This window comes from Populus nigra, chromosome 9 (genome assembly GCF_951802175.1).
Source record: "Populus nigra chromosome 9, ddPopNigr1.1, whole genome shotgun sequence".
Classification (NCBI taxonomy): Eukaryota; Viridiplantae; Streptophyta; class Magnoliopsida; order Malpighiales; family Salicaceae; genus Populus; species Populus nigra.
Window position 1 is genome coordinate 1,405,450 of NC_084860.1, and position 17,586 is coordinate 1,423,035.

At 32.9% G+C, this 17,586-nt stretch overlaps 1 protein-coding gene across 2 annotated transcripts; it reads right to left on the reverse strand.

The window, feature by feature from the left end:
• Nucleotides 1–9,235: 9,235 nt before the first annotated feature.
• Nucleotides 9,236–11,633, reverse strand: LOC133703217 (uncharacterized). 2 transcript variants are annotated; one of them, XM_062127676.1, is made up of 5 exons: nt 11,494–11,633; nt 10,768–11,309; nt 10,524–10,673; nt 10,126–10,299; nt 9,236–9,898 (listed from the first exon to the last, which is right to left on the reverse strand). In XM_062127676.1, the coding sequence occupies exons 2-5, from the start codon at nt 11,294–11,296 to the stop codon at nt 9,318–9,320; spliced, it is 1,434 nt and encodes a 477-aa protein (XP_061983660.1). In that variant the 5' UTR covers nt 11,297–11,309; nt 11,494–11,633; the 3' UTR covers nt 9,236–9,317. The 2 variants fall into 2 exon arrangements, with proteins under 2 accessions (XP_061983660.1, XP_061983659.1); XM_062127675.1 differs by having other exon boundaries at nt 10,126–10,305.
• Between the last annotated feature and the right edge of the window lie 5,953 nt (nt 11,634–17,586).

Here is a 17,586-nt window from a genome sequence, read left to right on the forward strand (position 1 = left end):
GATTTATTAAATTAATTTTCAAAAACAATTGTATATTAACTTTTTAATATTTCACACTATCAGTGCCCATCTTACCTTTTATTTTATGTTTTTAATAATAGTTTGTATAGATCTCTTAAAATAAACTTTTCTTTTTTGGTGAATTATTAATGATGAGCTCTTCATTTGTAGGAATATTTTCTTTAATGGTTGAATTAATCCGTTTCAGAAATATATATTATCACTCTGTTTTTTATAGCTTATGAACTTGCTTAATTGATCATTATAAAAATAAATATATTAAGATTAGATTTAGGTCAGATATCTTTCTTAGTTCATTATTTATGAAAAAATGTATTTAATTTGTTAAACCATAATATCGCAGCTTGAAGTCGAGATTCACATTCTTGCTTCTAAAATAGGAAAGCAAAAAAGAAGAAATTAAATTATTACTGGTTTCTCCTTTAACATGGTATCAAAGCCTTGGTGACCAAGTAGATACGAGTTTGAATCTTATCATCCTCATTTATTTGATAAAAATTAAACATAATGTAATGTAGGCTTGTGCAAGTTTTAAGTCCAAAGAGTTTTTACTTAAGGAGTGTGTTAAAAAATAATATAAATTATATTTTAAAACTTTACCTAATAATTTAAGTTATTATATTGAAATAATTCTTTAACAATTACTTTTTTCTACTTGGAGTATAGAGTGCAATGAAATTTCAGAATTATATATATTACTTAGTATAATTAATCATTATAAAACTAAATATATTAAGATTAGATTTAGGTCAGATTTTTTTTCTTAGTTCATTATATATGAAAAAATTTATCGCATTTGTTAAACCATAATATCGCAGCTTGAAATCGAGATTCACATTCTTGCTTCTAAAATAGGAAAGCAAAAAAGAAGAAATTAAATTATTACTGGTTTCCCCTTTTGCTTTTGGAATAGTCCTACTTTAATTGTTCTCATTTGCTTTCTCGTACATAGTTACAATTATTACACTATAATATGAGATGTTCCCATTTACTTTACCGTACATAGTTACAATGATTACACTACAACTTTAAAGAAGCATAGAATATAAAATCGTGTTTCACGTTCATGACAAATTGTCCTTGAAATCTATTTCCAACAAGCCATAGCGAGTTAGCGACATCATTTCCTTCTGCTTGGAGTATAGACTATAGAGTGCAGTGGAAATCTGCAGTTTTCATAACTTCATAGCATCTAATGACTTAGTTTTAAATTACAATAATTCTTGGTTTTAAAAAAAATCAATATTTTAATTGGTAAAAAACCTTGTGTTATCATATTTTCTTCAGGGGATTAAACCATGACTAATTAAGAACATATCTTCACACTAACTTCCAGGTAACAAAACTATTATCAAAATAAGTAATCTTTATATATTTTCTCTAATTTTCCTTTTACTTTATTAAATTTGAAAGAGTACGGTGAGATTTAATGTGGGAAAAAAACCCATTAACATTCATTTAATTTTGTTCAATATTTTATTAGATGGGAAATCCACTCTCAAAAGCAGATGGCATTTCAGCTAGAAGGTGAAGAGCAGTTATGCCGCAAAAGTAAAGCTGTCTCTGCATTCATGAAATTAGACATTAAAAAATTATACACACTCACACACACACTTTTTAAATTAGAATTCTATAAAGAGAGAAATTGTTACCAAAGTGTTGCCCAGTGATAGCAGCGCTAAGGATGGACAGGCCATCTTCCGATCGCTTGCTGTAAACAATGGGGTTTCACCAAGAGTTCTACCAAGAGTCTTACAGCCTCATAATTCCCGTAGATGGTTGCCTCGTGAAGAACCATATTTCCAAATTTGTTTTTTCTCTTGAGAAAATCTTCCTCGGTTACAAACAATGCCCTATCCTTCACTATTTCAAGTTAATCTCTAAGTGGTTGCTCTTCGTTGCTGTGCACAGCTACATGAAAAATTTTAAAATTTAAAATTTTAAAAATTCTTCGTTTAGTGAGTGTTTGGAAACGCGGTTGTACTTGTGTTTTTAAAAGAATTAATTTTTTTAAGTTAATCTTTTTATATGTTTTGAATTGTTTTGATGTAGCTAATCTTAAAAATAATTTTTTAAAAAATTAAAAAATATCATTTTAATAAAAAACACTTTAAAAAAAAACAGAATTACATTTCTAAACAGGATATTTAGACTTTCAAACAGGGTATTTACAGTATCCAAAGAGTGCGTAACTGGGGAGAAAAGATATTCGAAATGATCCTGATAGTACTCAATCATGCTTTTCCAGTCTCCACTCATGGCTGCTCCGTAAGGTTTTTCATACTAACTAAACCGTTAGGTGAAATTCGAAGCAAATTTATATTAACTCAGAATATAATGGAAAACAAAATTAGGAAGTAAACACTCAAAGGGAACTGTACGAATTATAATCAGGGATGATTGCTTCTAATAAGAATTAATTAGCTTTAGTATGCCGAATTATAATCTATATTACTCCATAAAAGAGTCCTTGCCATACCTTTCACTTGAAATCAATCCTTTCCACTATTGAAACAAATCATCCAATAATTAAATAATACTTTGTATTGATATGATCTCTTAAAATGCACCTTTTTCTTTTCGGTGACTTCTTGCTCGGATGAGCTCCTCTTTTATAGGGATATTTTCTTAATAGTAATTTAAAAATTACTCTGCTTTTTTTAGCTTAATTAAGAACTTGTTTGATTGATCACTATAAAAATAAATATATTAAGATTAGACTTATATCGGAATTCTTTTTCTTAGTTCAGTATTAAAAAAATGCATTGCATTTTTTAAACCATAATATTGCAGCTTGTAATTGAGATTCATATTCATGCTTCTGAACTAAACAAGCAGAAAGTAAATTCTTCATCTTTTTCCCTTTTCCTTTTGGAATAATCCAACTTTAACTGTTCTCTTACATAGGTACAATTATTACACTACATAAGAGTTTTGATTACAGTTATTTTTTAAATAACATTTCGTGTCAAAATGCATATTAATGATATTTTTTTTATTTTTTAAAAATTATTTTTAACATCAGCACATCAAAATAATTTGAAAACACTAAAAACATATTAATTTGAAGTTAATAAAAAATAAAAAAAATTTAAATTTTTTCAAAAATGCTTTTACAACGCAAAAACAAACAGGCCCATAGAATATAAAATAGTGTTTCACGTTCATGACAAATTGTACTTGAAATCTATTTTTCCAACTAGTCAATGATTATTAAAAAATAATATAAATTATATCTTAAAATTTTAGTTAATAATTTAAGTTATTAGGTTAAGATGATTCTTTAACATGGTATCAAAGCCTTGATGACCAAGCAGTCACGAGTTTGAATCTTATCATCCTCATTTATTTGATAAAAATTAAACACAATGTAATGTAGGTTTGTGTAAGTTTTAAGCTCAAAGAGTTTTTACTTAAAGAGTGTGTTAAAAAATAATATAAATTATATCTTGAAATTTTATCTAATAATTTAAATTATTAGATTGAAATAATTCTTTAATAAATATTTTTTTATACTTGAAGTATAGAGTGCAATGAAATTTCAGAATTATATATATTACTTAGTATAATTAATCATTATAAAAATAAATATATTAAGATTAGATTTAGGTCAGATTTTTTTTCTTAGTTCATTATATATGAAAAAATGTATTGCATTTGTTAAACCATAATATCGCAGCTTGAAATCGAGATTCACATTCTTGCTTCTAAAATAGGAAAGCAAAAAAGAAGAAAGTCAATTATTACTGGTTTCCCCTTTTGCTTTTGGAATAGTCCTCCTTTAATTCAATTATTACTGGTTTCCCCTTTTGCTTTTAGCATAGTCCTTCTTTAATTGTTCTCATTTTGCTTTCTCGTACATAGTTACAATTATTACACTATAATAGGTGATGTTCCCGTTTGCTTTTCCGTACATAGTTACAATGATTACACTACAACTTTAAAGAAGCATAGAATATACAACGTTCATGACAAATTGTCCTTGAAATCTATTTCCAACAAGCCACAGCGAGTTAGCGACATCATTTCCTTCTGCTTGGAGTATAGACTATAGAGTGCAGTGGAAATGATCACCGCCCCGCTTTTAGGCGAAGATGATACAGAGACGCCGCTATTAGGCGAAGATGATACGGAGGGTAATATTAGTTATTTTTTGAAATAATTTTTTATTTAAAAATATATTAAAATAATATTTTTTTAATTTTTAAAAATTAATTTTAATATAACACATTAAATAATTTAAAAATATCAAAAAAATATTAATTTCAATTAAAAAAATAAAAAAATTTAAATTTTTTTAAAATTACTTTAAAACATGAAAATAAATAAGTTATTAAAAGATAATCCCCCGCCTTAGAAACATGGCATCAAAAGCATTAAAGTTTCAGAGAAGAAACAACGTACTTGAACAAGGCAGGCCGGGAATAATATTTGCAGTCTAAGTGTATTTTTAAAACCCAGTCTTTGAACTTTTTTCGTGGAAAAGAACATGTATTATTAGTGGTGTAGTTATAAAATTTGACCCGGTAGTTGAACCAATAAAATGATCATAAAAAATCAAGACACATGTTAATGTGATTGTTTTAACATAAAATATCACATTAACATATACATAAATATAATTAACAAGAAAATATCAAATTGAGATTAATATCCGTATTTATTCATATTAATATCCAAACTAGTAAGTCACGATTGATAGTTATGTTTATCATTGTCAAGAATACAAAGCTAATTAAAAAGTGATTATAATTTGCTCTGTTATTTTTTTTTTCCTGTGAACGCATATGATTCAAATTCCAAGTTATATTAATGATAATCAATTATAATAAATAAACAAGCTAATTCTAACCATTATTATAGCTGAATGAGAAAGTTTCTACTGTAATAAACGAGCTTATCGGGTTCCCATCTTGGTATATAGCCCTATTGTCATAGGCATAAAAATTTTACTATAAGAACAGTAATTCTAGCATTCTACAGAGATCCGAAAGCGATTACTCGATGCATTCTGTGATTACTCTAGCATTCTGCATTCTGCATTCTGCAAATTCTTAATTGTTTGACAAACATAAGCAGTAAAATATATAAAAAAAATATAACCAGCATATTCTCAACGGTCAATATAGATAAAGAGGGTCAATGAGTTACTAATAAATGGATTATTCAGTCAATTTCTTTTGGCAAGAACTCTCAAAACTTTTGGAAACCAAAAAACTTACCATAAATCATCAAAACTTTACAGCTTGGAGGAAAAAAAGAAAAAAGAAAAAAAATTAGGGATGCAGAAGCTAGAAATAATTTATATTCAAGCCAAAAAATTGCTTACACTATTATTTTATTTTTTTTCAGAGCGAGAACAACAAGCTTTTGATTACACGAATTTGTGAATAACAATTCTCAATTCCTATATCCAGTTTTAATTTGAGGACATTTAATGAGTCGGTAATTAGAGTAAATAAATTGTTATAGAAATCTCTAAAAACACAACAAAAGTTGCTAAAAACTAATTAATTATATTAATGCAGTTGAATAGTTTATTGTTATTTCACAAAATGTAAAACAACCCTAACAAAAAATCATAAAATATTGCAAAACATGCAAGGATCTGCAAGCCAAATCAGAAAAATATATTATGAGCCAAAGGAAGCAAGGTTAGCATGAGACAAATAAGAGAATGCAAATGAGGCAAGCTAATTACCATTTTTTCAATCTTAGTTGCTAGCATGATTGGGGTGTGTTTACTATTATTTTCACAAACTCAAAAGTTATTCCGTGAAGAAACCAATTGATTCATAAAGAAATCAATCTCTTTGTAAACTCAAAAGATTTATATGACTTGAAGACAACATTTAAAATTAAAAGATTACATATTTCTTCCCTTGGCTTGAAAATTTTAAAAAAGCTTAAAGGCTTCATTTACTTGGAACAGTCCAGGTTTAATAATTATGAACAATGGTTTTTACAGGGGATAAATCATTGGTAGCCATGTGTCATGTGTAAGGACTATGGACACCACTTATCTCCACATTGGTATGATATTGTCCACTTTGAGCCTAAGCCCTCATGGATTTGCTCTTGGGCTATACCCAAAAGGCCTCATACCAATGAAGATATTTGTCCATCCTTATATACCCATGATCCTCCCCATTTCTAGCCAATGTGGGACTTTGGTTGTATACCCAACAATCCTCCCCTCGAACAAAGGACCACCGAGCCTCCCCTTAAACCGATCATTCATCCGTCCACTCTCAACCAACCAGGATTCTTCGTTCTCTACTTCACCGTGTTGGGGTCAGGACACGTCCATGAAGCATCCGGAGAGCACTACCTGACTTGAGAGTTTGCCCTTTCTAGGTCAACTCCTCTTCACCGTGTTGGGATCAGGACACGTCCATGAAGGGAGCACACCGCCTATCCAATAGAGCTGATCCATGGATTACATCGTGATTGGGGACCCACCACCTTCTGTTCGGCATTCCGAGGATTCATCCATCATGGCTAACTCCGGGGCCTGGCTCTGATACCACTTGTAAGGACTATGGACACCACTTATCTCCACATTAGTATGATATTGTCCACTTTGGGCCTAAGCCCTCATGGATTTGCTCTTGGGCTATACCCAAAAGGCCTCATACCAATGGAGATATTTGTCCATCCTTATATACCCATGATCCTCCCCATTTCTAGCCAATATGGGACTTTGGTTGTATACCCAACATCATGCAATTATGCAGACATAGAGAATAGGTGCAAAAGATAAATCAGCACTTAGTGTTATTATTCAATTATTTTTTTCTAATGGGTTGCTTTCAAAATAAAGATTTCAACCTTTTAAATAGATAGGTTTGAAATTGTCTTTTTAAAATAAAAATAATTATAATTTTAATTCAAATAAAAAAATAACATAAACGCCATATATCATGCTAAAAATTTTAAAATTAACTAAAAATATAATAAAATTAAATAAAATAGCAACTTTGATCCTAATTTGAAGGCTAATTTGAGCTTTGGTGGTTATACCCGACTGACACTATAAAAACATCATACAGAATCTGCTAAAAAAAATTAAGACATATTAAATAATTAAATCAAATGCTATGGATATTTTCGTCTGATACGTTATTTGGCGACCTTATCTCGTTTTAGTTTTGGACTTGTCTATATATACTATGTGACCCATATAATCTAAATATTGATCAAAATCTATTGTATCAAGATCCTTCTAATACCTAGTAGTGCCGTGGAATACAATAAATAGTCCCCTCAAGCTGATTGAGAAAACGAACTTGTAGGTGATTGAGAAAATCAAAGAGAGATATCCATTAATAATAATAACCATAAACTTACACCCAATTTTACTACAAGCGACCGATTGAAGCAACATTTTAGTCCTAACTTCATTAAGTTAAATCCCAACCTATTACACATTATATATAAGACATTGATTTATGATAAAGAATTATCCCAACCCAATAATTTAAATTGTTAGGTGAGGTTTTAAGATCTGATTTATATTATTCCGTAACACATCCCCTCAAATAAAAGATTTTTAGACTTAAAACTTATACAAACCCATATTATTTTGTGTTTAATTTTTATCAAATGTATAGAAATAGTGAAATTATCGTGATCGCTTGATGATCAAGGATCTAATACCATGTCAAAAAATCATCCAAATACAGTAGCTTAAACTTTTAGGTGGGATCTTAAAATATAATTTATATTATTCTTTAACATAAAACTAATGATTGAAGAGAGCACAACCTCATAAATATCACGAAATTTAAGATTTAGATGATTTTTTTATTAAATAAGTATTTTTAAAATTATAGTTAATATAAAATACACCACCAAACAGATTACTCTTGAATGACACGTCATACGGAATCACAATCTTAGCCCTTAGGAATGCCAATTTGTCCCGGCCCATCAGTGAGCCGCTCCGATCCGTCCGGAAAACAAGTTGGTGTGCCCAGACCCATACGAGCCACATCCCAGCCCAAACAAATCTTTTTAGTTTTATCAGTAGTGGGCCATTGATGGGGCCTCGGGGCACCACCTCTGCTCCCCATTCGACAAAATAAATTGCTTTTAGGTGATTTTTATAGGTCTTGCTTTTGCTTCGGTGGTTGTCGAGTAGCAATCCATGAATAAGACTTGGATATTTATCTATTGTTTTTTATGGTTCCTAATTTCAACGGTTGAATAGTCGTTTTTTAAATAATTAAAAGGAATATCGATGGAGCCTCCAACTACCATATGTATTCCCTGTCGGGCTAAATATATAGTTTTTAGATGGTTTTTATAGGTCCAGCTTTCGTTTTTAGGTAGCAATCCAAGAGATAGATTTGAATATTTGATCTATTTTATTATTATTCATATTCCTATATTTTGTTTCATGCTAAAAGCACACCTTCATAGCCCCAAATTCCCTAGTATATTAAATGTCTGTGTATCTTGCTCAGGATTTTCATTGTCTAGCATGATGTATGAACTATTTTGAGTTTCTGGCGTTTTCTTTTTTAATCCTCTTGTAGTTCTCTCAATCTTAGGATTATAAGGCAGCAACAGCTGGTTGTTATTGCTTCTCATGCACTAGACAACACACCTAAAAAGCTGAAAGCCAAAAGCAATCAAATTACATCAAATTTAATTTATATTAATATTATTAGTAATTTTATCTAAAATTCCCGGCAACAGTGTCAAAAACTTGTTGCTTAATTTTGCAAGTGCACGAATTGTAACAAGTAATAAAATGATGAGTAGAGTATCGTCCCACGAGGATTTATAAAAATTACTACTAATTATCAAAATCTTTTAAATTATGATCTATTTGAGGAATCCAATGAGATAGTTTATGAAACAAAAATTAATGATTAAAAACAAACAACCAATTGATTAAATATTAATGAATTCAATTGTACTGGTTCTAGGATTTTTGACTTACCGTAACTATTCTTATGTGAATTTTCTCAATTGAATTAATTACTCCTAATGTTGATAATCAGATTTTTCTAATTTAAACATTAATCTCTCTCAAATATCAATGTTTTGTAGACTTTATATTTGAAAATGGTGACAAACATCTGAAACTGAGTTGTATAGCTTCCTTTGCAGCACACAATAAATCAATGTTTGATTTTACTGCTGGATTATGCCTACTCAGTAATTTAGTATTTGAAAACACATTAATTTTCTAGAAGATCAATAGTTTAAAAAAAATTCAAAATTCTAATTATCTTGTGCAATACATCAAAAATATTTTAAAATCAAGCATGAATAGTAGAAAATATTCATGGTAAAAATTCTCTTATCAGCCCAGGCTTGGTTACTCCACTGTTTTTCCCCTTCTCTGCAACATGATGCAACAATGTGTTGCCCTTACTATCAACAACTCGACGCATTCTAGCCAATTGTATTTTCTGTTGCTTCAGAAAATCGAAGATCTTTTTCTGGCGATACATGACGGCCATATCCAAAATGCTCTGACCCTCCTTATTGAGCTTCTCAATAGCATGAGGATGTAGTTTTATTATCATCTCTACAATCTTTTCTATTCCCCTTCTAGTTGCAGTAAACAATGGGCTCTCCACCTTAATAGTTAATGATGACTTTATTAAAGAAGTGTGTGCTGTTGGACATTGGTCTTTTTCTATTTCTTTTGCTTCGCTAGTGATTTTAGAAGTTTGCCCTTCTTCTTCTTTATTTTGGTCTCCTGTTATGATTTGTGATGGGAGCAGAACGGTTTGTTTTCCATCTCGTCCTTCCTCTCCCTCTAACTCATATGAGTCATCTTTCTCTACTAGGCTTTTGGCGAATCTCAAAGCAAATACACGCTTTTTTTTCTGGTTCCAGATTCCTTCTAGCCAACATCCTACATCATGCTCATGCGAAAGGGAATGAAATTAAACATGGATGAGAGCTAGCCATTTTTATGAAATGGAAAGAAATGTTAATGATGACAGAAAAAAAGTCAATGATAGAAAAAGGTGAAAAAATAGAGATAAGCTAAATCAATTATCATATATGAAATAAAACAACACCAAAATAATTAAAAGAAGAAATGCATCTATAAAAGTGAGCCACATTTGTGTCCAATACCTTTAGGGACCTTTAAATATTTGAGTATGCCGCCTCTTTGATTCCTCTTCGAGACACTCCCCAGATCTCCTGAGTTCCTCCCCAGACCGCTCTCAAGATCTCCCACCCCCTTCCCTGCACGGCTCCCACTTTTTTCCTTTGATTTTACCTTGCGGTGACGTGGAACAGGAAGGCCTGCAACTTTTTTTTTTTTGGTAATAATCAAAAGTTTTATTAAGAAAAAAGCTACAAAGATAATAGCCTAATTTACATTAGGTGAACGAGCAGAGGAAGGCCTGCAACATAATTTAGAGTTCAAATTATATACATATATATATGTATGTGTATGTCCATGGTATTCAAACAAGAATATATAGGCAATATTGTAAGGTCTAATAATGTGGTTGGAGTAGGCATACAGTAGTAGATGAGTCTTCCAAATACGCCCATGGGAAATTCACTCTCAAAAGCACCTGGCATTTCGGCTAGAAGTTGAAGAGTAGATATTTGATTTTTGTCCTTCAAGCTGGCGAGCGATTTATCCAGTTCTAGCAACAGTAAAGCTGTTTCTGCATTCATGAAATTAGGAAGACAAAAATTATACAATATCTTATATATGCATAGTTTTAAATTTGAAAATTCAATATAGAGAGAAATTGTTACCAAAGTTTTGCCCTATGATAGCAGCGCTAAGGATGGACAGGTTATCTACCGTTCTCTGGCGGTGAATTGGTAATAGGAGGGCATCATCATCCACGCATTGTCCTGGTTTGGATCTGATTAAAAACTTCACTATTTCTGTCTCTGCAAATCCGGCAGCTGTAAACAATGGGGTTTCACCGAACTCATTTGGAACCGAAAGCAGCTCGGGACAACGGTCTACCAAGAGTTTTACAGCCTTATTATTGCCATAGATGGTTGCTTCGTGAAGAACCGTATTTCCAAATTGGTTTGTTTTCTTGAGAAATTCTGTCTCAGTTAAAGGCAATTCGCTTTTCGTCATGATTTCAAGTAAATCTTTAAGTGGTTGCTCTTGTTTGCTGCACACAGCTATATGAAGTGCAGTCTCCTTAGAGGCCGTAAGTGGAGAGTGCAAATATTTGGAATGTTTCTGATAGTAGTCAATCATGAGATCCCATTTTCCTTTCATGGCTGCTCTATAGGGTGCCTTCAGTATTGCCTCAGAACCCATAATTGCTCTCTACCTGAAATTATGCAAGTAACTATTGTTAATGAGCAATCTCAACTCAAAGCTAATTAAACTGTTACGTGAAATCCTAAGCAGGTTTGTATATATTTACTCATAATACCGATCATTAATATAATGGGAAACAAGATTCGGAAGAAAACACTCAAAGATAACTGTAAGTATATCATGCTCTTACATACCTTTTAGTAATGGAAATGATTGGAATGCTGCAATAGCTAGCTCTTGGTAAAATCAATGTCAACAAGAAAACTTGTTTTCTGAGAGATGACTACAAAGAAACAACTTAGCTTGCAGTTTTTCATAATTAAGCCGTTTGAGAACCCTATATATACAATCTTTTAAAGAACTATTCCTCGTTAAAAAATAAATGTAAATTAGTATATGTGTTTTGCTTGTTTAATATATGTTAGAGAATAATATAAATTATATCTTAGTATATGTTAGAGAATAATATAAATTATATTTTACTACCTCACCTAACAGTTTAAGTTTTTAGGTTGAATTGGTTCTTTGACATGATATCAAAGTTTTGATAACCAAGTGGTTATGAGTTTGAATCTCACCATCCTTATTTATTTGATAAAAATCAAGTACAAGGTAATGTAGGTCTGTGCAAGTTTCAAGCCCACAGGTCTTCACTTGAGAGGGTATATTAGAGAATAATATAAATAATATCTTAATATTTAATATTTAATTTAATAGCTTAAACTTTTGGGTTGAGTTGATTCTTTTAGAATATATAAAATGAAACTATTATAAGAATATATAATAAAGATGAATTCTTATTTATTACTTTTATAAGAATAAAATAAAGTTATGTTGATTCTTCTATATATATAGAATAAAACGTCTTTGTAAAAGTTAAATGTTGGAGAGCATCAACTATTTGTCAAGTCCTTGTCCTTGTCCTTGTAAAAGAGACATATTGGAGAGGCTAACAACGGCAGGTCCATTCAGCCCACTATAATAGAATGACGGCTGCCTTAGTTCTCTCATGTGTTAAGTTATGTCCAAATTAATACACATTAGTCCAAATGTATTCAGATAAACTCATTGTAACATTGTTTTTACGTGTCAGTATATGTATATTTTAGCCGGCTGGAACATTAAGGGCAACTGCCTCCAGTCATCTATCCTCTTATTAGCCAAAAGTCAATAAAATCTCGACTGTGTTTTTTCTTTTGCTAGTTCACGATCAACTTGCTGGCACTAGCTATTATAGTATATCCTCCCGGTTTTTTTTTAGATAATAGTCGAGATTTTATTAATTTTTGGGAAGATAGCCAAAGAAGTCGGAAAAAGACAACGACAGAAAGAAGAACAAAAGAAGCCATAAAAGAACGGCTGCTGCAACGAAAGAAAGGGAAAAGAGACCAAACAAAGGAAAAAATGGTAAAAGTCAGCTGTGAGTTATTCTGTTATTCCAGAATTTGATCCCATCAGAGCTGATCCCTAGATTCATTCCGGTGTAAGAAAAGGTGTTTCTATCAATCTTCAACCATAAGGAAAGCCTGTGAAGAATCAAGTAGAAGCAACCCTGAAGATTTGGAGTGGCATCATTAAAGATTACATCATTCTGATGAAGCCACAGACTTCAAACAATACGTGAATAGAGGATTGTAGATTAAGATTGAGGCTGTGCTCTGCATGCATTTTCTCAATGTTTATCTACAGTACAGTTACATTCATTCTGTTATATTTGTACTTCTTATAATACTATGATCATTAAACAAATGTTTTTGAGTTTGAGTTGAAAAATATATTCAAGTTCTCCGGAAAAAATACAAGAAAAGCTTGTCAACGCATGCAAAAATTTAAGCTCAAAATTCACTTTACTTAAATTTTTTTTCTTTTAGAAACATGATTGTTTTTGAACTCAGTCTTATCTTTTCCGCTATCTATTATAATGTGAGATAATATTCTTTAAACGGTTTTGATTTTATCAAAACATATCAATTTAGAATTCATGATGATTAATTTCTCATTTATTCATAACTTATTTAAATTAAGTTAATATTTATATTAAAAAGTATATGCTCGAGATTAAATCACATCAAAGTTTTAACTCTAAAAATAAATAGACTCACTTTTAATTTGACTTTACATTTACCAATTATTAACTATGTTATTTGAATAAATTTCAAACAAAATCTTGATTAGTGACTCTCGAAGGATAATTGCTCTTAATTAAAAAATCTATTGAAACTTGTCACATGAGAATTTTATTTATTCCGTCAAAACTTGAATATATTTTATTGATGTAGTTATCGCGATACAACCTGGCTACATTGCCAAATAAATGCATGAAGTTAAAGCAAATCACGCTGAAACAAGAAATCATGACTGCACACTTTATCAAAGGATCTAGTTTTGCCACATGTCAAGAGATTAGAGGATCAAGCGGTTAAAATGTTGTTAGTATTGTTATACAGTTAAGAGAGTTTGTTAGCATTGAGGTTAGAAGTCTGTTCACGTTAGCTTGATATAAAGGTATGCAACAATGTGAAAGAATTCATTAACAAAAGAAAATAATTTTTCTCTCTTCACTTATCAGAAATTTTTTCTCTCTTTATTTTTCTGCTTTACTTTTATGTAATTCTGCTATCTTTACAGAAGGTAGGTCACCACCACAAAACACAAAAAATTCTAATTCTAATTCAAACACGCACACATTAAACATTTATAATTTATAAAATACACCTTCTGAAATTCATAAATTAATCTAGAAAAATTGTTGAAAACCAAGGAACAATGCTCAAAACTTCTGAATGTGCTGAAATAATGGCGGCGCGTGGGTACCCTACTCCACCACCAATTGTCCCACAAAGTCCGACTTCTCCGCAACGCCCCAAGCTTCAGTGATTTGTTGAGCTCACCATTCACTAGTCCCCCAGTAAAATGCCCACCCTTTATCAATCACGTGATTCATTGCCCTCACTGTCTCTTCAATAGGAGTGGGCGATGACAAGAGATGACATCAACATAGTCCATATCCAATCTCTTAAGAGAAACCTAGCTTAGTACCCTCAAGAATATGTTTCCTAGACAAGCCTTTATCATTAGGACCAGGACCTCCCCAAAAGTGTTAGGATACTGGCATGCAAACCCGACAAGATAAAAGGCAAAGAATAGGATAAAACGAGAAATCAGACACACAAGAATTTACGTGGTTCACCCAATTTGGCTACGTCCACGGGCAAGTATAGAAGGATTTTACTAAGTAATGTGGGAATTACAACCTCTCTCTACTAATAGGAGAACAACTGAAATCTCTCTATTAATAGGAGAAAACACCTCACTTACTCTCTCACAAATACCTCACAATTTTGTGGGATTTCTTTCCCTCTCTCACTCTTCTCTTCCTCTCTTGTTTCTCTCTTGTGGTGTGTTTACAATGCTTGGATGCATTGTCTATTTATAGGCAAGCATCCATGTAAATACAAGGGGCAAGGCAAGTGGCACAAGTTTGGTGCCTACAATTTATGACTAAGGAAGGATGGCTTCACCACCATTGTTGACTCCCACCATTGTTGACTCCTTAGGTGGCTGGTTTCACATTCTCTAATTCAATCTTGGTGGCTGGTGGTGGCTGACTTCACATTCTCCCACTTGAAGACTTTGATGATTTAATCAAGTCTTCACACATGATCTTCTGTGATTCTTCTATCCTTTCTATACTTGCCATTTTCATGCTGCTTACGTTTCTGTTAGGCCATAAGAGGATCTGTACCATATATACTTGTCAGTGTTGACTGGTTTGGTCAAAGCATCTGCTGGGTTTTCCTTTGTGTGAACCTTTTGAAAATCTACACTTCCATCTTCCACCACTTCGCGAACAAAGTGATACTGAACATCTATGTGTTTTGTTCTTGAATGAAACGCTAGATTCCTTGCAATATGCAAGGCACTCTGACTATCACAATACTAAAGAATGTTCTTTTGTTTGTGCCCGAGCTCCTCCATAAGTTTCTTTATCCATATTGCTTCTTTACAAGCTTGTGTAGCTGCCATGTACTCAGCTTCTGTTGTGGATAACGCTACAACAGTCTGAAGTTTAGAGACCCAGCTCACAGCTCCTCCTGCAATTATGAACACATAGCCTGTCGTGGATTTTCTTTTCTCAAGGTCGCCAGCAAAATCTGAATCAACATAACCCTTGACAGTAAATTCTGATCCTCCATAACATAAGGCAGCATCTGAGGTACCCTTGATGTATCTCAAGATCCTCTTAATAGTATTCCAATGCTCTCTACTAGGATTTGCCATGTATCGACTAACTGCTCCCACTGCTTGTGCAATGTCTGGTCTTGTACATATCATGGCAAACATTAAACTTCCCACTGCTGATGCATACGGTACTCGAGACATCTCCATCCTCTCTGCTTCATTGCTAGGAGACATACTTGAGGATAATTTGAAGTTAACAGGAAGTGGGGTGGAAATTGGCTTACAATCTTGCATGTTGAAGCGTCGCAAGATCTTCTTCAAATAATTCTTCTGAGAAAGCCAAATCTTCCTCTTACTTCTATCTCGGTGAATTTGCATCCCTAGAATCTTGTTTGCTGGTCCCAAGTCCTTCATATCAAACTCCCTAGCCAACTGTGCCTTCAATTCTTGGACTCGATCTTTGTTGGGGCCTATTACCAACATGTCATCCACGTACAACAACAAAATGATGAAAACATCATCTTCTTCAAACCTCTTGTAATACGTACAATGGTCTGAACTGAGTCTGTTGTACCCAAGGCTAATTATGAAGGAATCAAATCTCTTGTACCAACACCTCGGCGCCTGTTTGAGACCGTATAGAGATTTGTTCAACCTGCAAACCAAGTTCTCTTTGCCTGTTTCAGCAAAACCCTCTGGTTGGAGCATATAAATTTCTTCTTCAAGTTCTCCATGAAGAAATGCAGTTTTCACATCTAACTGCTCTAAGTGAAGATCAAATATAGCACACATCGCCAAGACTACTCTGATTGTAGTAAGTCGTACCACCGGAGAAAATATCTCATTGAAGTCTATCCCTTCTTTCTGAGCATACCCTTTCACCACCAATCTTGCACGATACCGCTCCACTTGATCATTGCCATCACGCTTTATCTTGTAAACCCATTTGTTGCCAATGGCATTTCTTCCTTGTGGTAGCGGAACAAGATCCCAAGTGTTATTCTTGTGCAAAGCTTCAATCTCCTCTTGCATTGCTGTCATCCACATAGATACATCTGTGCTTTTGATAGCCTCATGGAAAGTTGATGGCTCTCCATCCTCTGTTAGAAGACAGTATGCAATATTGCTCTCAGTAACATATTCTGAGTGCCAAGCCGGTGGTCTTCTTTCACGAGTCGACCGCCGAACTTCAGGAGTTTCAGACTCTATTTGTTCTTGCTCTTCATGCTCTGGTGCAGCTTCAGAAGAAGTACGATTCTGAGTATTTTCCATCTGGACTTCTGTAGTCTCCTTTAAAATGCTATTATTTTCTTCCATTTGCATTTTATCTTCTGCAAATATAACATCTCTGCTGATGACTACCTTGTGGGCAGTGGGATCCCACAAGCGATACCCCTTCACTCCATCAGCATATCCCAAAAATATACATTTTCTGGATTTTGAATCCAGCTTGCTGACTTCTTGAGTATTGTACATCACGTACACAGGACTTCCAAATATATACAATCGAGAATAATCAGTTGGCTTTCCAGTCCACATCTCCATCGGTGTCTTCAGCTCAATTGCAGTTGATGGAGATCGATTTATCACATAACAGGCGGTATTGACTGCTTCTGCCCAGAATGACTTTCCTAGACCTGCAGCCTTCAACATTGCTCTTGTTCTTTCTAATAGAGTTCTGTTCATCCGCTCTGCCACTCCATTTTGCTGTGGAGTGTATGCCGTTGTGAACTGCCTTTTGATACCTTCATGTTGACAGAAGTTATCAAATTCATCACTGGTATATTCTCCTCTATTATCAGTACTCAAACACTTGATCTTCTTTTCAGATTCAAGTTCCACCCGCGCTTTGAAAATTTTAAAGACTGCGAACACATCTGTCTTTCTTCTAATTGGATACACCCAACATCTCCTGGAGAAGTCATCTATGAATGATACAACGTATCTTGCTCCTCCCAAGGATACAACCGGTGCTTGCCAAACATCAGAGTGAATCAGGTCTAAGATGCATTTGCTCTTAGTTGTTGATGTGCCAAACTTCAACCTGTGCTGTTTGCTTGTAACACAATGCTCACAAAAGGGTAAAGTAACCTTTGTAAGCCCAG